Source organism: Triplophysa dalaica, chromosome 18 (genome assembly GCF_015846415.1).
Source record: "Triplophysa dalaica isolate WHDGS20190420 chromosome 18, ASM1584641v1, whole genome shotgun sequence".
In the NCBI taxonomy this organism is placed as follows: domain Eukaryota; kingdom Metazoa; phylum Chordata; class Actinopteri; order Cypriniformes; family Nemacheilidae; genus Triplophysa; species Triplophysa dalaica.
In genome coordinates this window covers 10,114,848-10,139,475 of record NC_079559.1, presented here as the reverse complement: position 1 = coordinate 10,139,475, position 24,628 = coordinate 10,114,848, and the positions used below count along the sequence as shown (strand labels likewise).

The 24,628-nt window shown below is 38.8% G+C and overlaps 2 protein-coding genes across 2 annotated transcripts; one reads left to right on the top strand and one right to left on the bottom strand.

Moving 5' to 3' along the window:
• Window positions 1–1,253: 1,253 nt before the first annotated feature.
• cttnbp2nlb (CTTNBP2 N-terminal like b) lies at window positions 1,254–17,015 on the top strand. Its single transcript, XM_056773089.1, has 5 exons — window positions 1,254–1,381; window positions 6,538–6,645; window positions 11,977–12,207; window positions 12,709–12,816; window positions 13,914–17,015. Exons 1-5 carry the CDS (start codon window positions 1,376–1,378, stop codon window positions 15,180–15,182), a joined length of 1,722 nt encoding a protein of 573 aa, XP_056629067.1. The 5' UTR covers window positions 1,254–1,375; the 3' UTR covers window positions 15,183–17,015.
• Window positions 17,013–22,697, bottom strand: capza1b (capping actin protein of muscle Z-line subunit alpha 1b). Its single transcript, XM_056773090.1, has 10 exons — window positions 22,556–22,697; window positions 20,966–21,029; window positions 20,657–20,708; window positions 20,456–20,519; window positions 19,399–19,605; window positions 19,115–19,194; window positions 18,834–18,912; window positions 18,667–18,738; window positions 18,520–18,582; window positions 17,013–18,163 (listed from the first exon to the last, which is right to left on the bottom strand). The coding sequence occupies exons 1-10, from the start codon at window positions 22,592–22,594 to the stop codon at window positions 18,023–18,025; spliced, it is 861 nt and encodes a 286-aa protein (XP_056629068.1). The 5' UTR covers window positions 22,595–22,697; the 3' UTR covers window positions 17,013–18,022.
• Window positions 22,698–24,628: the final 1,931 nt, after the last annotated feature.

Below are 24,628 nucleotides of genomic sequence, written 5' to 3'. Positions count from 1 at the left end.
CTCACTCTCTCTCTCTCTCGCTCTTGCTCCCTCTCACTATCACATTATCCTCATCTCAGACAGTAATGAAAGAAAACAGTACAGGATTGTATCTTGTTGTGGGGCTTCCACCTAAGGGGCACTAGGAGACAATACTGTTATTCAAACACACATAAACTCTGAGAATCGTGCTATGTGCAAATGTTGTCATTACAGAAGGGCTAAACAACTGTTACACTCAACAACAATACCCAAATAAATGAAGGAAAAGCAATGAACAGTGATAACAAGCAAGATTTCAAATCTCTTTCTGGATTACACATGCAGAGTGCTGAGGGGAATTACACAGACGAACACATTACATTTGCAGACATAAACGCATCTTTCTATCCATTTCAGTGCGTCCAAACTGAACCTCAATACAATTTCATGCATGAGAGAAACAGTATGGAGAGCCAGAGAAACTCTGCTCCACTCTCTGTGGTCTGGCTTTGCAATCTCTGCGGTCTGTCTACCCCATATAGACATCAAAACCATCCCTAAACTACAGTCCCATCCAAGCACAAGCGCACTCTTAGCCTTTCTGAAGAACATATACAACTTTTCCAACCATTCTCCTTACTATTCATTTTTTTCATGGCCCTAAGAGTTTTCAATACTAATATTTTCTATTAATCAAGAGCAAGATTTTATGAGTTTATAAATTATGATTTTTACCTGTTCCGCCTAAATTATCTGTCTTGTTTTCCGTTTAAATCACATCGATCTGTGTGTATCTTTTCGGCCACTAGGAGGCGTCGAAGACGAGGTTTGGTGCGCTTATTAATGCGTACTGCAGATTTATTAATCGCTTAACCATGTCACTAATATTCGAAAACACTTCAAAGCATTACAAACACATTCGATTACATTAAACATTATTTAAAAAGTACTGACATTTAGAAAGCCATTCATACTATAATGTTTAATAAATTAGCAAAATCATATGAATAAATCATTTTAATGTGAGTGAGATGTTACCTGTCTTTAGACTTTAAATTTATTTTAACAATTTTCATTATGCATTTACATATTTACATTCATGAAACAAAAGCTTGATTTGTAAAATAAAATGAAGTGCATCGTGCATGAAGATACTACAAATCACTACAATAACCTTAACCTCAGACAAAGACACGGATTGAAAGCGTATTTAGCTCCTCCTCCTGCCGCCGAGCGTCCAATCCCAATGCAGAATTCTGATCAAAGGTCTCCACCTATTGGCTGAACGATCTGTCAGTGGCAGTGGTCCCTATTTTCGGCTGGGACAGTTTCGCGGCCAGCATTGAAAGTAAGAATAACTCCGTAAACTGGGACTAATCTAACCAAGGGGACTGATGAACAAATAAAACCCCGTATGAAGGTAAGGAAATGCAATTTTGAGGAATGAAGGTTGTTCAAGGGTGTGAAGGGCAGAGGATGTGAATGTGATCGGGAGAGCGTGCTGGTGTGGAAGAGAGAATCGCAACCCAGTATAGATTCCCAATACATGAACTCACTATTAAGACAAGAATATATGCTTTAAATCGTAAAAAATGGATTCTTGACTCATTTAATTATTTTTGTCGAGTATAAGAAGAGAATATGGACACAACGAGATAGTATTGACGGATTTCGGATGCAGTGAGAGACAACGTAACATGAATGTTGACAGAATGCTACAAAGTAACTCTTCCATCTGTTTATACGGGCAGTTGCCAGACGGTTATCTAGAGCATCCGGGTACATTACTGCTTTACGTGTGTGAGAAGTGCACCGATTGCTTGTTTTGGTTCGAGTTTAGTAGGTGAATGGTCCATATGTTCAGAATGATTATTTCAATCGCTGAAAGGGAAGCATTGTGTCCAACAGGAAATTTGATATTCCCAGTGGGTGTTTTTGCTGAGGAGTAACTTCAATTTTCCTAGTCATGTGGACTATACTGGCTATGTACTTCTTAAACACATTTACTAAAGAAGGCGTTGACACTTACTTCACTCATAGCTCAAACAAACGAGCAATGATTCCCAATAGTGATGTTAAGATGTCTGAGAGCAAAAATGCAGTCTAGCCTGTATGCGGTGAATTGCTCTGTTTTGACTGGCACGTCCGAATCACTTGAGAAAAGCTCTCCTCATTTTACAGATCTTTCTATTCCTTGGGCTGATGTGTTCAGTTAATGGCCTCAGGTGGCAACCTTAGAACAGTGTCATTGTCTTATATTTCAGCTTCATGGATTCGGTTTGACAGTGTTGCAAACAAGACCCACATAACCTGGATTTGATTGGATTGTGGTCTTCTATAGCTGTGTGCAGAAACGCAGAATTGTTTTGCATAGAATTTTACCATCAAAAAACTTTCCAATGTAACAGCATAAAGTCTGAAGTAATGGTTATCTTCGTATCACTGTAACAACTTTTAAACGTGGATTACATAATGTCCTGGAATGTATAAATTTAGCTCAGATCTGCAAATCTGGAGCATTGAGGAAGTGTGTAAGAGACTCACGCTTGGGGGAAACCAAAGCACTTCTTCTGACAGCTTGCTGAAGGAAAGGGCTGAGTTGTAGGGTATAAAGTTTAGAGAAGTCATTAGCTGAGGTGGACAATTGTATGCTGGGAAAGACCAATAGTTCTTATGAAATCAGAATACTGAATAGTATCTGAATACTGTCCCTGGATCGAAATCTTGAATTTGGAAATTGATGGTAAAATGAAGGCTGTTAATCAATTTTTGTTAGGATTAGTTGTTGTTAGGTATGCATCGGCGTCTCCTGAGTCTTTTTGTTACTATTTAATAAGCATGTGGGGGGGGATGAATTCCTGGAATTCCTTTTGGTCTCTGTAACCCATATAGTGTTTCATTTTCCCACTCGTTCCGTCTCTTATTTATTCATTTGGCAGTCGCATTTATCCAGTGCACTTAGGCTTTTAGATTTTGGGATCCAAACCAATGACCTTCATGTTGCTAGCGTGACTCTCTGCCTGTTATTACTTTATAGAGTGTTCCACACTTGTGTACATGTAATGTCTGGTTACTGCATCAGAGCAGCGCCGCAAACCACACACCCATCTGACACATTTCTTAATCTCTAATAAAACAAATGATTCATTAAGTAAGCTGACATTAGGCGGTGATGTGATGTTTCTCAAAGGTTGGTTTTACCCTCAGTGGGTGTGGGTTCAGCTTGAGGTCCAGTGAGATTTTAATGAAAATCTCTTTTCATTCATGAGAAGATGTGAAAAGCAATTTCTCTGATATTCCTGTTATGTTTATCCAGCTGAAACACCAGGTTTACAAAAGCCACTTCGGTTCTATATGTGTATGTTATGATAGTGTTGTCTTTTTGGATAACAATATAAGTCTGTTTATCTTCTGGGTGCAGCAAATTGGCAACAGCACCATACAACTCTTTTTTTCTAGCTATTCATTTATATAAAGTAGTAAAATATTACACTGTTAGATAGTCTTGTTTGCTCCAGTCATAACCAGATGCAGCACTGATGACTTCATCACTGTACTTACAGTGTAACTGGACTTAATGTGTAACTGAATGAGGGGTCAGTCTGTCGGTCGTTTTTGTTGTTGATCTAAGATTATCAGATTCTTCCTTATGTCTCATATCCTGCGGAGACTTGTTAAAGTAATACTTACAAGTTGTGTTTTTCCATCCAGGAATGTAGGTTTTGGTCAGATATGCTTTTGAATAATTGTTATTTATATTCTTAGGGTGTAGGCGGTTTCTTCATAAAGCTTCTTTAGGTTAAAATCCTGCTTTCTGCATGAATACACTTCGACTTGTGTATTACTAGCACGGTTTGGGTTGCCATGTACATTAGCTGTTGTGTGGGCACAAGTGGCAGCCTCGGCTCATGTTTTGTTGTATGAAAAAAAACAGCTTTGACATTTCGATTTCTTTTGTGTTTCACAGGAAGGAATCATTTTGTGCCTTTAAAGCAGATGATCTTTGGAAGGTGTGACTCGATAAAGCGCAACATTGCCCGCCCACATTTTATTCAAGTCGTGTTGGTTCCTGTGAATCATTCCCATTCAGTTGTAGCGTAAGGATTAGGACAAAATACAAATCGGACAAAAAGACAAAGACACAAGTCTGTTCGCTTAACGTCTTAAAGTCTTCAATCCTACAAAGGACTGCAACTGTCATACTTCAGTCAAAGTAACAAACAAGGAAACATATTAACATGTATTACAAGTAGTTTAAGTATAAGCAGACAGAATCAAGTTTGCAGTGACTTTCTATTCTTTTTTTAGTAGTAAAACAGATTAATGAGTGGATTAAAATACTTTCAGATTAAAAAAAGATTTGTGTTTCAAGATTTGTGTGGTTTTTAGTTTCAACAAAGAAAGACCCTAAGCATGTTAGGTTCAGTGTTTAGTGTCATCATCTTTCTGACTCACCTGTTGTCAAACTAGCAGACTACAGTCAGCATGTGTGTGGTTTTACAAGATCTCTTGAGAGGAAATGAAGTCAGGAAGGCACTTTTGATCAGCACAGATAATATTTTTCCAGGATTCAGCAGGATGAAGATTCTTATGGGAATAATGAGCTCCTGCAGTCTGTTTCCTATTTATAATAAGTGGAGGTATATAAAGGGTTACTGATATATGTATGCATTTATGTGTATGTTAAAAACAGCATATTTAAATTCACATCACAAACAGTAAAGAGTGCTTTCAAACTATCAGTCCATGATGTCATACAAATAAACATACACTTCTTATGCAAACAGAGAGAGTTTAAAGAAAAGATAGGAAACAAAGAAATTAAGCGCATGCCTATTTGACTTTCTGTAGCTATGGTTTTATCACAAATATTAGATCTAGCCATATCAAATATATGAGATACTCAGTCTCATACACACAACCAAATGTATTTATAGTGAGAAGTCAAACTATAGTCGAATTCTTGGATTGCAGTTTACATACAAATGTCAACTAAGAAACTTATTTCACTTCTGAACTTTCTGAATTCTGAGTTGATGAGGTGCACACACACACACGCACAGTCTTTGGCAGGGTGTATTTGTTTAATAAAGAGCCAAGCCCAAAGAAATAAAGGTGCATTCCAGATTTAACACACACACACACACCATGAATGGCCATCTGAATTATGTGTTAGTAATGTCTGCATGACATCATTGATCATAGATTATATTAGGTCTGGTCAAGCTGTGTGATTTGAAAGAGTAGATAGAAAACTCAAATTCTTGCTTTTGTCTAGTGAATTGCTGACTTATTGAATCTTTACATGTAGTGTTCTGATGTTTTGAGAAAATTGGCTAGAGGGAATGGCACCTGACAAACCTGAAATGTTTTCCTCCGGGGTTGTGCTCCAGAAGGACATGAAAAACAAGGCGTCTGTACCCGTTTTACTTTTATATATAAGGTGACAGTACCTTCTTTTATAACCAGTTACATTCTACTTTACCTTAAGGTGTGTAGTAAATGTTAGATGATGAACCATTGGATTGACTTTGTAATACGCTCAAGATGCTAACTGGACTGGAGTGGTGCATTTCTCGTTTTATTTTATTGCCGCCATTATTATTTTATTTATTTCATTTATTTATACTTTATTGGCCCAAATATTCTGTTTATATCACAGTAACCAGATTGGCTTGTGACATTTTCCAGGTATCGATCCCTAAAATGCTATTGGTTGTAGAAGTTCCGCAGTTCATACCTTTCTTACTAACAGCTGTCGATTAAGTGTCTGTACATAATATGGTCAAGTGATATGCGAGCGTTTAACAAACCTGAAAGTATGTCATGAGTGGAATGAGTGTCAACCAATCAGATTAAATAAGTAATTAAATAAAACAATGATGACTTTCAGAAGTGGGCGTGGACAGTAATTATACAAAAGGAACATAATTAAATTAAATAAAAATCCTGTATTGTAGCCTTATTGTTGAAACTGAATAGTATCCTCTGTTTGTGCGGTAATGCTCTTGGCTGTCTTCTCGCACACATACCATCACTATTAAAACACAAATCCACAAAGAAAACGCAACACGGCCAACTTTCATGGTTAATGTGCAGCCGTCCATTAGTTTGTAACTCAATCCAGAGCTGTCCATTGCACTTTCAGCAAACAGAGAAATGCTTCATAAGTGTGTGTGAGGGAGAGATTTAGGGAATCCATTACAGTACAGCAGTCTCACAACATTCACTGGAGACCACTGTGCCGATATGCTAATAGCTTCCTGTGTTCATGCGGTCTAAAGGCAAGCCAGACCACAATGCAGAGAAACCGAACACTGCTCTGTGTTTCAATGCGTGCGTTTTACAAATGTCAGATAGTTCTCACACAAATGTCATTTCATATGAGATCTATTCACTGAAGAAATGTGTGGCACTGTATTGTGTTTCTAGGCCACTGAACTTGATCTGTGTGAGTGACATGATCCTGTTTCACTAGTCTCGGGACGGTTCTGAGTTTTTTTGCGTATCGAGTTGTGTTGCCAGGCCTGTGGTTCTTGTAATGTGAGGTTTAATTAATGTGCGTGTGTGTTTCAGGGCAGCAGAATGAATGTGGAGACCCTCGATAAAGCTGAACTTCTGATGCTGCTCAGCATCCTGGAAGGAGAACTGGAGGCACAGGATGTTGTCATACACACACTCAGGGTAAGATATCTTGCATTCACTCTCGCACACACATTAACAAATGAAATAGAAAATAATGGATGTTTTAAAAAAAGGTTCCCAGGTTATAGATGCAGGTTAGATTGTGTATACCAAAAGCTAGCTTACCACTTTCCTGTAGCCTAGTGGTAAGAGCATGGCGCTAGCAACGCCAAGGTTGTGTGTTTGATCCCAGGGGATTGCACATACTTAGAAACGAAAGTATAGGATTATGCAATGTAAGTCGCTGTGGATAAAAGCGTCTGCCAAATGCATAAATGTAAAATGTAAATGTAATAGGCAGTTGATGGTCAGGCTTTGGTGTGGGCTGGCAGACAGGAACCAGAGGAAGTGTGTCAAAGAGGCTACTCAGGAAACTCGGAACAGAAAACAATGGCAGGCAATGCTATTCCTGTAAAACGTGCACAATTATACACACAAGAAACATTGACTTCGAATTAAGAGAAAACATTGACTGATTTATTAATTGTAAGGACGGTTTTATTTTCATGCACAGCAGTGAATGATTCAAATCCTGTGAATGTTATATTATCTTTTGTGTTTTTACAGGTGGCTTATATCTGTAAACACTTTGGCCCTGTGGCTCCATTGCTTTGTTTGTTTGAGCATTCCAACATGTCACCTCAATAACCAATGACTGCCAATGGAATGAGTTTGTGGGTGGGTCTAGATGTTTATGATGGCAGATGGAAGGAAGCCATTATATTTGTGTTGCTCTTACCAGTTATGTCACAAAAACATGTTTTAAAGGTGGTGGTCTACTGATATGGGTTTTTGAATGGCCCTACAATACAAGCGCTGTGGCTAATAAGAAGCCGATATAACACGAATGCGATTACAGTGAATGAGAGACATACAGAAAATTGTTAAATCAATTGAACAATGAACAATGACTGTGTTATCTATTTATAGTTAGATGCATGTAACTTAAAGGAAGAGTTCACCCAAAATGATAAATTTTGTCATCATTTACTCACCCTCAAGTTGTTCCAGATCTGTATAAGTGACTTTGGGTAACACTTCAGTATAGGGGCTAATTCTCACTATATGGCACATATAAGTCTCCTATTCTGCATGATCATACTCATCATCCCTAATCCTAACCAATACCTAAATCTAATAACTACCTTACTAATTATTCAAGGAGTCATTCGCCGGAAGTACGTGTTTTCTGTGTCTTTTGTGTGTTATAAGTTTCCCATGCATGTATTAGACATGTGAAATTGCAAAAATTTAAGTGACGGAACAAAAGATGTATTTTATCTAGAAGCGAATGCTCACCCAGACCTGCCTGAAACGGCTCGTGTATCCACACCCCCACAACTTGACGTCAGCTCGTGGAGTGATTTGACTAAAACCGCCAAAATCTAAGCACAAGTATCGTGGGCGGTCTTTTAAATCTCATTGTACCGTCTCTGGCGCAGCCTGATCTTCCGAATATTTGAAGTGTAATGTATCAGGCGTTACATTTCCGTGCAGTATTCAACCAATCGCTATGCACTAGTGAACTGGCCAATCATAGCACACCTTACTTTTCAGAGCGATGAGCTTTGCAAAACATCAGCGCGTTTCAGAGAGGCGGAGCAAAGAGGAGATACAAACATGCACGGTATGAGGAAAATACAGCGTTTTTTAACCTTAAATCGTGTATATACATTGTTTTACATCTAATGCAAACAATAATATTTGTTTAGCCGAGTCAAATGACCCCTTTAATAAGTAACAAATTAAGAGTTTATTGGGGAAAAAGTCATAGTTAATGGTTGTTAATAGCGAGAATTGCTTCCCATACTGAAGTGTGACCTGGCTTTGTTCTGATATCTTCAAAATATCTTCTTTTGTGTTCAAAAGAACAAATACATTTATAAGCACTTTTTCCTACGTTGGTAGTCAATGGTTGCCAAGAACTGTTTGGTTACAAGCATTCTTCCAAATATCTTTCCATGTGTTCATAAGAACAAAGATGGTGCGCTTATTATGGCATGATAAGCACACAAATGAAATCAGCTGCGCTCAATTGAGCCCGTACTCTTCAAAATTACGCTGAATATAGTTTGAAGTGTAGTTAATATACAGACAGCCACAGAATCCCACAGCTGTCCCTGTGGACTTACTGCATGTGTGTGTGATTTATATTAAGGCAGTAATTGTCTTGTTTGATGCTGTAGTTAAAGAGTTAACACAGGTAATAACAGGGAAGACAAGCTTTAGATGAGCTCAGGGGTGTGTGTGGGAAAGAGAGAAACATGACACAAGGGGCTCGCGGTCACAAAAGATGCTCTGGTGTCTTGTTGTGACCTACTGATCAACTTGAAATCAGTTTGAAGTGAAACATCTATTCTAGCTCCACACAGAAAGCAAACACAAAGGACTGAATGTAATTAATATATGTGTGCGTTTATATTACATTTGCTGTATTTATAGTTTTGTGCAACTTTATAAGGAAGTGCAGTGCTCTCTCTCTCTCTCTCTCTCTCTCTCCCTCTCGCGCTATTTAAGGCCTCTTACTGTTTAGCCTCAGGCACGATGAAGTGTGTGTGTGGTGCTACTTCTTCATTTTCTGAGTTTCTTCCTGGCCAGTAAGAGCCTTATTCACAGAAAAAACCATGAGAAGCCCTTGGGGCTCTTGAGACCTTTTTTGATCAAGAATGGCATGTGTGCGCAAGCCCCTGCTGCTTCATAATCTGGACGTTAGAAGTTCTGAAAGCCTCAAGATCACCTGAAGCTCTGTCTGAGGAGCATTTTTCCCGTGATTCATTCTAATGTAATGTAAGAGGCAACACAGAATGTCCTCTGGGTTAAGGTTAAACAAGGAAACTGGCTGTTAATGTGACTCGCTGGTTCCTTATTCTAGCATTTTAGATAGAAATCAGGTCCGTTCACAGGTGAAGAGAATGTCATGAATTGGGTATTCCATATCAAAAAGGTCAGTTTGAATTGTCCAAAATGTCTAGACTATGTTTAACCTAATAAATGTGACTCATTTGCACACGAACACTAAGAGAGAAAACCAATGAGGTGCGGAATGTGCGCGCATGTGCGTGTGTATTTAAGAGATGTAGGATTCCCTCTGAGTTAACTTCCTTCCAGGAATTCTTCTGATTCTTCCCTGTCTCCTGCGGTAACCGTCTCAGATCGGCAAGAATCTGGGTAAAAACAGCCACGCCAATAAACCAACTGATTTTTATTCTCCCACAGCAAAACTAACGCATACACGTTTTGGCAGGATTATGTTATACAAGATTTAACAGTATACAAAATGTTATATTTAGAATAGTATACAGTAGGTAGTCATTTTTCCTACTATGGTAGTCAATGGTGGGCAAGAACTCTTTGGTTATAAGCATTCTTCCATCTTTCTTTGCGTTCATCCGAATTTTTGTTGAACCGTCACTTAAAGCAGATTTGACGCAAGCTCAACATTAAAAAACGTTTCTAATAGGATCCACAGTGACATGATTAACATGGAAAGTTTATATTTTATCATATGTCACGGCATCACGTCTGGTAAGGACACAGTGTATGACTGTAAAATGCAGCAGCTGTGGTAATCGTAACTAATTTACAAACTAAATGCGAAACTGAAATGGCTTAATAAAGCAATTGCAGTCTGTTGGGAAGAACATCTGTTTATGTGTGTGTAGTGCTGTCTGGCCTGATGGCTGTTATTGTGTGTGTGGGTGTTGCATCTGAAGAGAGAGATTTGTGTCTGGTTTCCTTTGTTACTAAGTGCTTTCAGAAAAAAAAGAATTACTGCTTTAGGATTTACTATAAAAGAAAGACGGACAATATACACAACTCCACAAACAAAATACTCAGGAGTCTGATACAGCGTGTCTAAAAGTGTTTGTGTCAACTATCCGTTGTCCTGACACTGACTTTCTACATCTGAATTCTTGAAACCCTTTTCCATTGTATAATCTAGCACTGTCCACTTTTGATGAAACATCCAAAACAGATGTTAATTCCAGCTGTAAGACACATTTTTTGTGTCTATCTATGATCTCTGGATGAGGTCACACAAAGGCCAGCAGGCCACAGTTTGAGGTCTCTTGGGCTGTAATTGACTGTAATTTACTGTAATGATGTGGAGTAATATGCAGTTGTGCTTTTTACTGAAGTCAGACAAATAAACTATCAAGACTGGTGGTCTGAGACAGTGCCGTTAACACAATCACATGTTTAATGGATGTTACAGTTCTTAATTCTGCCCACAGAAGACTATAAAGAGAAACTGTAAGAAACAAGCCTGTGTTTTAATAGACTTTGCGGTTACAGATCCTGTATTGGGTTGATTACGGTAGATACAAATAACACACCAAAACACCCTGTCTGATGTGTGTGTGTGTGCGCATGCGCGTGTGCCTGCGGTGTGTGCTAAAACTCTTTGAGCCCCAAACTGATGATCAGCAGATAATAACCAACAAACTACGGAAGCTGTGTTCTCTTGATGTCTGAATAGTTAAATATTAGTCTCTCTCTCACACTCACATTGTGATATGCTGCAGACGTCTGTTGGTAGATCACAGAGGCAACATGAAAATTTGTATTTTGTGAGTATCATGTACATATTGCTATAATTTAAATGATGCAACTCTTAATATGTCAAAAGGACTTTTAAACAGTACGCTAGCTTACGACATTAATATGAAATTACGTTTTTCGAAGGCCTTAACGCAATCGACTTGAATAGGAAAGTGTGATCTGAGGATAGAAGAACACGGACAGCTTGGAAACAGTGAGACAGCAGAACATAAACCACATGTGTATTCCAGTTTTTTATTGTGTGTGTGCTGTGTTTGCATCCCATCTGCTGATGGGTTTAGTAAGACCCCCCATCCTTTTTAAATTAGTCACACTGGCCCCAAATTTAGCCCGTACACACACGCACACATGCACAATGAAGAGTTAACTCCACCCCCTACAGCTGGACCTTTTGTGCCGTGAGCCCCCCTTCTCTGTTCCTGGAGCCCAGGGGAGGTTTTACACCTGCTTGTGGAGGGGGGCATAAAAATAAGGGTCTGTGAAACAATTCTATTTTGTGAAAATGGATGATATCTCGTTATCTGCATAAACCACATGCAAAGATATTTAATAATCATTCTATGAACGTAATGTGGTTTGTGATGGTGCTTCTTAAATCACCCACAATACACATAACATTTATAAAATAAAAATGTTTTCACTCTCTCTATATATATACATACATATAATTTTTTACCTATACACTTGAATACAGTTTTGCAGCATCCAGACGATGATATTTAAATAAAAACCAAAGACCTAATTCTTACATTTGACATTTTGTTTTAGGCACAACAAAAAGAAGCATTTGTCCAGGAGCGATATGGACTGTATGACCTCCGGGATCCCTTTGTGGCACTGCTGAGGGACAGCGAGCTAACACAGGCTGAGGGAGATGGAGATCAGGATCCCGTGCATATGAACCCATTGGGCGTGTTGAGACTTGTCATGGCCCACTGCACCAACATGAAGGAGAAAATGGCAAAACAGCTTGCTGCCACAGAGAAAAGACACAGACGGGTAAGAGACGGAGAGCATACCTCCAAACCCCTGTCAGCTTCCTACCTCGGCAGAATTTTAGGCTTCAAAGACAAGCACCTGATTCTAAGGCTGTCCCAAAGCAAAACTATGCTTCCAAATGATACATTCCATACATTCCTTTGGGAGAAGATGATCCTATGAAGCATTGTGACTGGTGTTTGTTTTAAATATCGATGATAAGATCATATTCAAAATCTTATTCAAAATGGAATTTTGCCCAATAGTAAGACAAAATTGTGTTTAAATTGTTTCGTGTACAATTAAAGTCATAAATGCAGCAAGAAGTACAAATTGCTTTTAGGAAGTTGACATATTTGTTTTTCTAAGTTAAATATACTCTTCTACTTAATATACAACTAATATTTTTATTGCAATTATAATTTTTTTATCATTTCAATATTTTAGTACGGTCTGCTATGGCCAGTTATGTTGTGTTTGCAAGTGGTAGATACTTAAATGACTTGTTGTGTGTGTGTGCAGGTAATCGCTGATTTAGAGGAAGAGAAAAGATGGCGTGTGCAAGACGCAGCCGCGGGCGATGACATCACTGCCATGCTGGAGAAGGAACAGGAAAGACTACTGCAGCAGGTAACCAAGCAACAGCAACAAAACACATATACACACCATACACACACATACACACCTACGTTACACTTAAAGGGATAATTCTGTCATTATTTACTCACCCTCAGAGCGGTCCAAACCAGTAACAAATTCTTTGTCCTGCTTAACACAATTGCAGATATTTGTAAGAATGTCAGTATCCAAACAGATCTCATACACCATTAACTGCCATCGTAGGGAAAATAAATACTATGGGAATCAATGGTGGATAAGATCTGTTTGGTTACTATTCCTCCCAAAATCTGGCTCTGTGTTCATTGGAACACAGAAATGTAAACAGGTTTGGACCAATCTGGGGATGAGTGAATGATGACATCCCTTTTAATAACCCTTACATTATCCCTTTTAATAACCCTTACATTGCAGAATAAACCCAAAGTATTAAAGCAAAATGATCTGCCTTAGCCTGTTCCGTATACTTGACTAAAGTTTTTATTATAATCAATTTTAAATATTAGATTTCTGTGTGTTTATAGTACTGTTCGGTCATAACATAAGTAAACATAAGTAGGAAGGGCTCCATTGTTTTTCTGGACTGTAGTGCAAGAGTATCTGCCGTCTGTCTGTGTGTGTGGAGCCATTCCATTGTTTATTTGTGTTTTTATGGGGTTAGAAAATGGTGATGAGGTCAAAGTACAGACAGCAGTATTATGTAAAAACACTTCCTGTCCTGCCCATGGGCTTTCCTTACACACACACAAACACATTTCTCTCTGGCTGCATAACTTTGTCTTTTGGGCTTGTAGGAACCCAAAGCACTGTATCTTACTGCACTGAATGATACATATTGTTGTTACAGCTCCAAACAAACACACATGATGGCACAATTGCACAATATCAACAATGTTGCTTTACACCAGTATGAAAACATACTGCTGCTTAGTGTAAACATTTCTACAGTTCTATACCAACATTTCGGCCACTATATAAACTTTACACAGTTGTGGAAAAAATGAAAAGACCAGTCCAAATTTGCCTTCAATCATCATTTCCTTACGCAGTGCATTTATTTGTTGTTTGTAAAATTCATATCTCTCTTGATCTTCCTTCCCTATTCATAGCTGGAGTTGGAAAGAGCACAAGTCGAACGCTTACAACGTGAACGGTCAGTTCTGACAAACCAGGCCGAGGAAGATTTAGCAGAGCAGCAGCAGTTATCCTCAACGCTGGCTCAAGAATGTCAGAAGGCCACGGCTCGTGCAGAAGAAGAGAGCCAGCGTGTCATCGAGCTCACTCGCCAGCTGGAACAGGAGCGCATTACTATAGGAAGCCTGAAGGGGGAGCTGGAGAGCAAACACAGTCACGCTCAGCAGATAGAGGCGAGAGCTGAGAGACAGCTGGCTGAGTTTGATACTGAACGTGAGCAGATGAGAGGAAAGCTACGCAAGGAAGAAATAAAATATCAAGAGCTACAAGAGCAGCTTAATAGTTTAAAGAAAGAGTTGGGTGAAATTAATCAAAGAGAAAAGGCAGAGAAAGATAATGTTCAGGAAGAAAAGGTCAAAGTTACACAGAAAACTTCTCCACACACTGAAGTCGATGGCAAAATTGCTGAAACAAAATCATCTCCACTCCCCAAATTGAACGGTCATCACACGCCCAAAGAGGCGGAGTCTCCCGTAGAGGAGAGGAATAAGGAAGGGGGATTGGTGGACAACGGAGCGATGCTTCCTGGAGGAGGCGGAGCCTCACAGTGCCTCTCTCCCAGCAGCCCCGCCTCATCCTCCCTTAGCTCATCTCCCTGCTCGTCCCCAGTGCTGACCAAGCGTTTGGCCTCCCTGGGTTGCTCCAGCCCCACCTACCCCTCCTCCTACCAGGCTAGCATCAACCAACGATTCCAGGCGGCACGTCACAAGTTTCAGGCCCAAGCTGAGGCTGAGCATCACGGAACCGTCGTCCATTCTCCGCGTGACCTCTCCCCTACTGCCGCAACTCCGCCACCTCCAGACAATTCTTCTGCCAAGCAGATCGCCCGCAACACTGTCACTCAAGTGCTGTCCCGATTTACTAGCCAACAAGCGGCTGGGAAACTCCCCACATCCAACAGCTCGCCTTTTGGCACAGATTACCGCAATCTGAGCACCGCCTCATCGCCAACAGGGAAAAGCCCAGTTCTTTCACCTGGGATCCGTTCGCCGGTCATTCCCAGGGCAGAAAAGATTCATCCATCTCCTGTACCTCTTAAAAAGCAGGGGGTACATCAATCTCCTAACTCCCCTGTGGTTACCGGCAGGGCCAGCCACTTCCCTGAGCTCTCTGGAGGCTGCGGTCTCACCAGCGGTCAGGAAGACACTAAAGAGCTCGACCTGGTTATGTCTTCATCCAGTTAAGCAGTCTCGAGTCCACAGTCAGTCTTTACCCTGCTCCTACTTTATTCCTTCCAATAACTATAGCACTCTTTGAGAAGCTTAAAAAATGAAAATTCTTTCATCATTTATTCACACTCGTGTCATTGCAAACCTGAATGACTTTCTTCTGTCGAACACAAAAGATGTTTTGAACTAACCGAACAACTTTGGATTCCATTCTGTGGACACAAAACCAGGCATTTCTCAAAATATATAATTTTTTGTGTTCCACATAAAGTCATACAGGTTTTGGATGACATGATTATATTTAGGGTAGTTGTGTTTCATTCTATACTCTATCTGATCCTATAAAACCTGCCCAACCGTAATGAAGGTAACTAGTGCTGACCTGGTGATGACACAACCTGACCAAATCCTGTCAAATACTACTCAAAAAAGAGAGAATTTATTTAAATATTCTTTCATTTTTTTTACATTTTAAGTATTATATTATACTGATTTTATTTTATAAAGAGTTTTATTTATCCTAAAAGTTATTTTTTGTTAGTCCATTCCTAACGTTAAAGGATTGTCACCGAAAAAAACTATATAAAGTAAAAATATGTATGAAATGGAAAACACAGATGATGTTAAAGCTATTATTCCGTCAGTCTTCAGCTACTAATAAGATCATTCTCAATCTGTCCTGATCTTGTGGTTTATATTTAATATATGGACTATATACACGTCAATCATATAATAAGTCCAGTAAGTCTTTAAACGACCTGTTGGAGAGACACTGTTGTAATGGGCTGTTATTTAAAACCTTCTTATCCTACTGTATTGTACCGTGAGTACACTGTCCTCTAGTGTCGATCTGAAGAAGTGCTGCTCAGGATGATGTCACAGCATTACACATCAGATGAACCAGAATACCTTCTCTGTAAATGAAGATAATATATGTATCTTATGTCATATAGATTCTCTGATATGGTTTGTAAACATTTTTTAGAATCAATTGAGAATTTTGGAAATTTGAGGGTGAAAACACTGCTTTTCTAGGTTTATATGAATCCAGCACTGCTTCTGTTAAATTTTATGTCTGTACTAGACTGACATATATTTGAAATTGAACCCTATTAGATATTAGGTAGAACCTATAGCACAAGATAGCAAGATACATGAATCATTACCATGGTATAAGCACAATTGAGTGATGTCATCATTTAATCATTTCCAGCATCCTTTTTTCACCAGTTTCACATTTGGTAAAAATCCTGCTGTCAGCGTACAGTCTTAAACTGTTTTCGAGAGAACAATGTTGGGTGTTAATCAGAAATAATGGTGCATGTGTCTGTACATTCCTACATATATTTCAACTGTTCCACACTGTCATTTCATTTAGCGCTTTTAAAATACCTCGGTTTCTGCAACCTTTTAAGTAGCAGTTTAGATTTCTACTACTGTATCCCGTTTATTGTGTCGATGAAACTGAACCAATATTAGATTTTTATATTTGTATCTGGGACTTATGAAGACCAGTCTCCTTTTAAAACAGTTTTGGCTAGTTGTAAAAAAATGGTAAAATTGTTTTTTACTTACTGATATCGGCTGTATTTGTCCTTGACAAAATGGTTTTTGAAGTTTAGCTGTATTTTTTCTGTCCAATGTGATATTGATGTTTTTGCATTTAATGAATACATTCCTTACTCTGAACACATCACTACAAACATTAGAGGAAGATTTATACAATTAGATGCATCTTAAGTCCTGCTGTATGATGTGACTTCTCACCATTTGATTTCTGAAATATATCTTCACAAGAGAAAACTGTCAGTCTGTTTACACAATAAAGGCTCAACAGTAACAAAGTCATTTTGGCGCCAGTTATTCATTTACTGTAATAAGATGTTTACTTCGCATGTTTTAAAATCTGAAAAAATAAAGGCAAGTTACAACAGACAGAATATGCCAGTATTACATGATGGATTCAAGGGTGTATTTTACAGAGGGAATTTTGATGAGACAAACAAGACTAAAGGTCGATGTGAAAGCAGTGTGGCAGAAACATGCAAACAGCAACACTGACTACCTCCTCAAGCTGCCGGGTGAGAGGAGGGACAAACAAACTCAAATTCAGCATTCAGACAACAGATTATGGATACCCAAAATGCATCACAAAGTACCCGTAACAGGCTATGATCTTCCCAAATATATGCAGAAACACAATTTGTGTGCAAATATGATACTTGAGATGTAATTTGTAAATTTGTGCCACCAAAGAGGGTTATCCATGTATTTATTTATTCTGTCTTTTTGGTTTAACCATTTTAGTTTGGTAGACTGTGAGTCACTGTTAGTCAAAGATATGGAGAGAGCACTTAAGACAAAAGATCATTCCAAACCCAGACACAACCTGCTCCCTTTTTCTTACCATCAACCTCATGTCTTTCCCCTGTTACAGAAGGCAGACGAGGTTGAGAAAGGTGAGGTTATCTGACTCGGGTTTGGAGATACAGTGAGGCATTAGAAACGGTTTTAAAACAACACACAAAACCATTTGCACAAGCATTGCAGCTGTCACAGTTCACAAAAAAAATTCAAAGCAATACAAACCCTATTTGAATGACTGATGAATGGGTTAATAAGAGAAAAGCATAATTTGCCCATAATTTAGATCCAATACTCCCTCCAAGGTCTTCCTACAGCTGAGACCCAATAAAGTCCATTAATGACAGAAAGGTGAATGGAATTACATCCTCTTTTGAACAGTTCTTCTTTTTTCATTTGTGGGAGACTTCTTCGACCAAGGGAACGGCGTGTGATGTTCTGAAAGCCGGCTCCGCGTGTGAACTAGAAGCAAGAACCTGGTTGGGTTGGTTCTAAGCGTTTTGCATTTCTTTGCCGATCTTGTAGCTAAGGATCTTGTTCCAATCGATCTTGGTACGAGTGACGGGTAGCTGTCTGCGAAGAGCTTTGAAGGTGGTATCTGACATCGTCTGGTAGTTCTCGCTGATTGCCGTCTGGTGAAAAATATAAACATAATTGGAAAGTAATGTGGATGTAATGGAATTTCGGCGTTCACAGTTGACAATGCGTGATGTTTTTCTAGAAATTAGTTTTCATTACCCAGATTCAATTCATGCTTAAAGTACAAACTACCAAATATCATGTTGCATTTTACTAACTGTCATCCTTTCTAAAAAAAAAATATTTACACATGTAAAATTATTAAATATACAGCAGCATATACATTTTGAGCCATGATAATGTTCCTTTATAGACATTCAGCCTGAGATACAACTATCGTCCAAATCTGATTTAAACTAAATTCTGTAATTGGCATTCACCTTCATTTAACACACACACACCAGCTTACCTGGTAATCGTTTTCAGCATTTTCAATTATTTTTACAAATTCCTTGGCAGTCTGGATTTCATTCTAGTGAGAGAAAGTCCCCAATTACTAACAATATAAAAAACAAGCAATAACCATGAATTAAAAATGATTTTTGTGTCAACTCACATCAACTACGATGGACTCCTCCACCTCCTTATGGCTCACCAGCTGGACATTACCATCCTCATAATAATGCACCTGAAGCACACACAAGCACCATAAATTATTATCACAATATATCGACCGGTACAGTTTCATTTTCATGCCCACTCTGATCATATGTGAGGTCTAACCTGGATCTTCAATACTCCCACCACCTGAGCTGATGACTGACTGATAGTGAACTTCCACTCTGACCTGCACCGGCCGTTCCTGACAAGAGAGAATAACACTTTATAAGACCACAGAATCAAATCACAACTAGTCAGACAGACAATAAGAAAAATAAACCCAAATGTGATCAGTCTGGGTCGAATGTACATTATCCTATATTACACACCCACTTACCAATTAAATGCATGAACACAAAAAACGAGACTGTAATGATACCTCACTAAACAGCAACAATACTCACCAAAAGTTTTTGGGCTGAAATTGGTGACCCTCAATACAAGCAATGATTGTTTGTTGACCATCAACAGTTTTCCCATACACCTGTAGAGTGAATGCAAGTAAACACTTCAGTGACTTCACATAGAATAAAACAGTTGCACTAAAATGTATAAAATAACACTTTTTAATGAGGTCCTTGATTCAACACATAATTGACTAAACCATAGTTGTTAAAAAGTCTAAATAAATATAAAGAATTTCTTGAGAATGTGGTGCGAGTGTTATAGAAATGTGCAGGGCGTGTACCGTGCAGACTCCAGTGGGATAATGCTCTTTCACATAAGCACTGAGTGCTTCATCACAAGCGTCTCTCCATGACCGAAGTGTGGTTTCTCCCTCATAGTGCTGAGGATCGCTGGCTTCCTTTCGCAGGTGATCGAAACGGAACGACTGCCGTTTCCGAGGATCAAAGAACCGCCCATTTCCCAGATCTCCATGCTCAGTGATCAGAACCTTAAGGACGGCAACAAAAGGGATGTTTAGACAAAACTAATTCTATGTCTCAGGTCTCTAAAATGCCGATTCCATACTTGCACAGTAGCAAACACTCAAACTGATTTTTAATGCATGGATCACATGTTCTTACTAAATATAAAACTAAATAGAAGACTTAGATATCAAAAGAACTAAACTTCTGAGAACCATACACCTAACCTTTACATTTTTAAAATCGCTATACTGTAAAAAAAAATGCTGGTCAGTATAGTCCTTCATAGAATGCACAGTTTCCTATAATAAATGGAGGCGATCTATTCTTTCAAGGGATGATTCACCCAAAAATTCTGTCATTGCATTGACTCCCATAGTAGGAAAAAATACTTATTTTTTGGTTCTGTTGAAGACATTTTGAAAAATGTAGGACAGCAAACAGTTCTGGGGCACTTTAGACTACCGTTGTATTTTTTCCTACTATGGTAGTCAATGGGAGGCAACATCTGTCTGGTCATAAGCCTTCTTCCAAATATCTTTCTCTGTGTTCATCAGAACAAAGAAATGTATACAGACTTGGAACAACTCTAAGGCGAGTAAATGATGAATCGTTTTTGGATGAAGTATCCCTTTCCCCACCTTCGACTTAGGTCCCTACACTAAAGGGCATCGGGTTAATGTGCTCCATTATGTAGCACTTTAATGGAAGGAATCTTTACACAGGCACAGTTCCAATCTTCCCACCCATACTAGTGCCTATCTTATCATTATGTTATGGCAGAATGAAGACTAAACCTGAACACAACTTTACTGTTACACTTATGAACAACAGACTGAATTATTGCTCCTGTAATTCTCCAAGACATTAACCTACCGCTTCCTCACTACCGTCCAATTTGACAGGAGCGAACTGATCCATGTTGTACTGAGCAAAGGCACTGTGAGAAACAGAGCGAGAGAGTGAGAGAGACAAAGACATTTAATTAAGTAATACTGAGTGTAAATGACCAAGCCTAATGTCGGACACACATGTCTGCAAACTAACTTAACTGACACAAAGACACAAACTACTTACTGTGCTGCCCCCTCCCGAAGGAGGTTGTCATTGTTGAGGAGAAGCCGGACATCTAAAAAACACACAACGATTAAAAGATGAGCACTGAATCCATTCTTTACCTTATCAACTGCTGACTTACAACCTTAAAATGTTAAATGCTCTTGTCTGGCAGGTCAATTCAATTTAAATCAGCACTGCATTCAGTGGCTTACTAATGCATAATGTAATACTAGAAGACACATAATACCAAATCTACATATCACTTTAGACAAATACAGAAGCCATGAACTGAAAATGTTCTGAAAAAAAACAGCTCAAAATACTCACCATTGAAGACTTCATTGAATTCTCCAGGGGGAGCATGGGTCACAAAGTTAGATGCGATGCGGACCTGTGGAATGAGTGCAAATAGTGAGGGTTTGTACTATGTATCCGTTAACTGACAATATATAATATACAATAAAATAAATACAAATTAAGAATGTTAATAACACTTGTTTTTTTCTCTAGAGCATTACTGAACATTGAATATGAGGAAGTATGAGGAATTTGAGGCTAACAAAAGATTAGAGAAACATGAAATTATACATATGCAAAAATAACATTTAGGCATTAGAAAATTGTTGCTGTGGGACTGAAGTCTCCTCTCTTAAAATATCATGATTTTTATTTTTTCTAAAATTATTGCTTTTGGATTGAGACCCTTCATGTTTGTGCTTGGGATTTGCAACTATTTAACCAATAAAATGTGTTAAAAAGAGCTTTTTGACGAAATTCGACCCATATTTTCCTTATTTTTAAAAATAACAATGGGCTTCCTGGGTGTGCTCTTAAGTACAGAAAAACAGTTTCAGCTAGAAACCACAGAGCTCAAATGACCTCATTGTCATACACCCACAAAACACACTATACAAATCTCTGCAACAGATCAATAACACACAACCTATCGCTCGCCCTCAAGAAAGTAGGAAAGTAGAAAGGGTAGTGGTCTCAAGAGCAATGAAATAAAGATCTATTTACATACATATTACAACTACTGAACATAATGACACAGTTGTCACTGGATGTTCAGACTAAAAAAAACACCGCCTAAAACATTTAAATGTAATTTCCTGATGGTCTGGCTGGGTAAAGTAAGCATGGAGTTAACTCAAAGGTATAAAAGTATGCAGAAAAAAATGTAACAACATTTTGTGAAAGTTGCATGCAGCTTTAAGGAAAAGTACACAAATAGAGTATAGAGAATAGAAATAGAGTTTCTGATCTGCTGTATATGATACCCATGACTACAGTCAATCGTGCAAAATGACAGTTCAGTCCATATAAAGCTTGTCTACTGTACATTTACCAGGGTGACAGAATTGATTCATGGCAGGGTGTGACAGACGTGTACACTCTTCATACTCCATTTCAGACACAAAACACAGTGGTGCTCTCATCCGGTTCAGGTGGCAGTCGTGTAAGGCGGAACTGGCATTTGCTGGCCTGCACGTATGTGGCTGTAATTCTATCGGAGCTCGGCCGTGGTTCGGTTCAGAGTGGATGGATCAGCTGAGATCTATTTCTGAACTCACTTTGGCAGCTAACACGCTAACAGCTGACGATCAAAACAGTTCCGCTCAAAACAACACCGAACTTCGGTCGTTCTGGGTGTAGCGGATATTTTAAAGGCCGTTAACACGCCGCGTGTTGTCCCGGTTTTCTTTATTATTGAGCTAGCTCTGTTTGTTGTATGAGAGTGCAACGCTGCGATTTTACTTCCTCACAAATTAGCACACGGCTAACCAGCTACACTGCCGCGCGCTCCTTCAGAAGCCCGTTCTTCGTTCGTCTGCACGCGGAGGGCACTGTTATAAAGAAACGCGGGCGTATAGTCTTGACCGGTCAGCAATAATGAACTTAATGTTTAGTTTTTACCTTCTCCTCGTCTGAAAGCGGCTCCTCAAAGTCGGTCATCTTGACTGTGGCGGAGCCTCACACCGCGGCGCATGCTGGGTAGCGCGCGCTGTCACGCTCGTGACCATAATAGGGCAAAACGGAGTGTGAGCCGACGCCTCTAGCAGCTCTGACTTTACCCCGCCCGGCCTGATCTGACCTGTCAATCAAAAGAGGAAGCGTGAGGACCGGTACTGCGCGCATCAAGTGATGTGACGAATATATTAGGGATCAGTATAACGTGTAATTCATTTACATCGTTGTGTTTAAATGAACTCAAACTCTCTGGTGTTAACCTTGTGCCTACAGATGAGAATAGACTAATATTGTTCCATAAAATTATTTTCCCTTAGTGAAATTAATAAAACGACCAAAGTTTGATTTAACAGGAATCGGACATTTGTAGTTAATTCCTGTTTGTATAAGTTAACTTTACGACACTTTTTATGCTTTTATGGTGGTTTTTGCATTGCATTCTTACTCTCGGGGATATGTTCCGTTATATTTTCCACCACAAACCCGGAAGTTACGTCATGATTAAGGTTAAAAGTATTTAGTGACATTAAAACATTAATGCTAATTATGATTGGGTAGCATTAAAAAATACCCTTCAAGTATTAATTATAATTATTACAGCGCAGTTCCATTAATTATTTCCGGGTATGCTCAATTGGTGTACAAGTTGACATCTTTTGTTTGGAGTGGGACCCATAAATTGCTTTAATATCTCAGGTGGTTCCGTTATGACGCCCATGCTCTTTCTAGCTCTCCCGATGTCCTACAGGGGGCAGCGTTCATTTAGCTTTAAACCGAGTAAGAAAATTCCACTGTTGAACAGTAGAAGTCGCCTTCTCGCTGCCCTTATGTCTGAAGCACTTAGTATACTTAAAAAACCACAGGTGGATGTAGGCCTGGGATCCGCACATCTGGGGCCTGTTTTCGCACGAAGGCATCTGACGTAAGATATCACAAATTTCCAACCCAAGAACACGGGAAAAACGACACAGTAACAACAGACTAATTTCTTAAATCAAATAGACATTCTGTTTGGACAAACTAGCGATGTTCATATAAATGAAACCAAAATTTTGGGAACATAATGATCAATTTGTTCTCAAATTTAACATGGAACCAATTTGTCTTAGAGAAAAGCACCACAGTTCTCATCCTCATCTGCCATCACCTTGGTCATGTGTAACATTGGATCCAGAAAGAGGCTTAGAGATTCTGTGTATGAAGCCTATCAGCATGTTACAGTAAATTGCTAACAATCTGGTTAGATTTCTTTTGAAATTCTAAGAACTCATCTGGCTTACTAGACCCTCATATTTACAATATAAACAATATTGCTAATTTATGGCTATTTAAAATAAAAAGAACAACAACATTGAAAGTGATTTAATCATTATGTCATTCCAAACCAGTGTTTTATTTCTTTTTAACACAAAAGAAGATGTTTTAATGAACGTTGGTAACCAAACAACAATAATGCCCAGTGACTTCCAATATACGGAGACAAAACCACAGAAGGGATCTTTCTGAATTTCTCCTTTTGTGTTCCACAGAAAACATTACAATAATTGCAAATTGATAACTGACTTTTTTTCATATGTGTTTATATTCATTATTTGGATGGTCTATTCATTTAAGCACAAAGACTCTCTCCAGAAAAATAAATAATATTTTCTATGCTGTGTGTTCATGGTATTCCCATAGAGATTACAGCTGGACACCACAAATCAGTAACTGGAACAAATGCGTGTGTGAACTGTATAAATCCTTATCATCACAACACCGCAAAACAGGGGTAGTGAGGGTGATGGGAGGTGTGTTAGATTTGAGAACGAAATTCATCCACCACTTATTTGTCTCTAACATCTATCTCTTTCATCATAGCCAATTTCATTTTTTTCAAACTCTTTGTTGTTTAGGTCTCTGTCTTTCTCCCCCTTACGTGACAACTTTGAATTGACTTGTAACATCTCTGCAATGTTTACCTCTCAGTTTTTAACTAGGGAGATGAGAATCTATCGTAAAAATCGTATCCTAAAGTGT

Excerpts from the sequence above, each read along its gene's own strand:
- capza1b (XM_056773090.1), bottom strand. The coding sequence starts at position 22,594 with ATGACCGACTTTGAGGAGCCGCTTTCAGACGAGGAGAAG. Across the intron at positions 20,520-20,656 it reads CTTCGGGAGGGGGCAGCACA|TGCCTTTGCTCAGTACAACA; the intron begins GTAAGTAGTTTG and ends TGTTTCTCACAG. Across the intron at positions 18,913-19,114 it reads TTTCAGCCCAAAAACTTTTG|GAACGGCCGGTGCAGGTCAG; the intron begins GTGAGTATTGTT and ends CTCTCTTGTCAG.
- cttnbp2nlb (XM_056773089.1), top strand. Across the intron at positions 6,646-11,976 it reads TTGTCATACACACACTCAGG|GCACAACAAAAAGAAGCATT; the intron begins GTAAGATATCTT and ends ATTTTGTTTTAG. Across the intron at positions 12,208-12,708 it reads CAGAGAAAAGACACAGACGG|GTAATCGCTGATTTAGAGGA; the intron begins GTAAGAGACGGA and ends GTGTGTGTGCAG.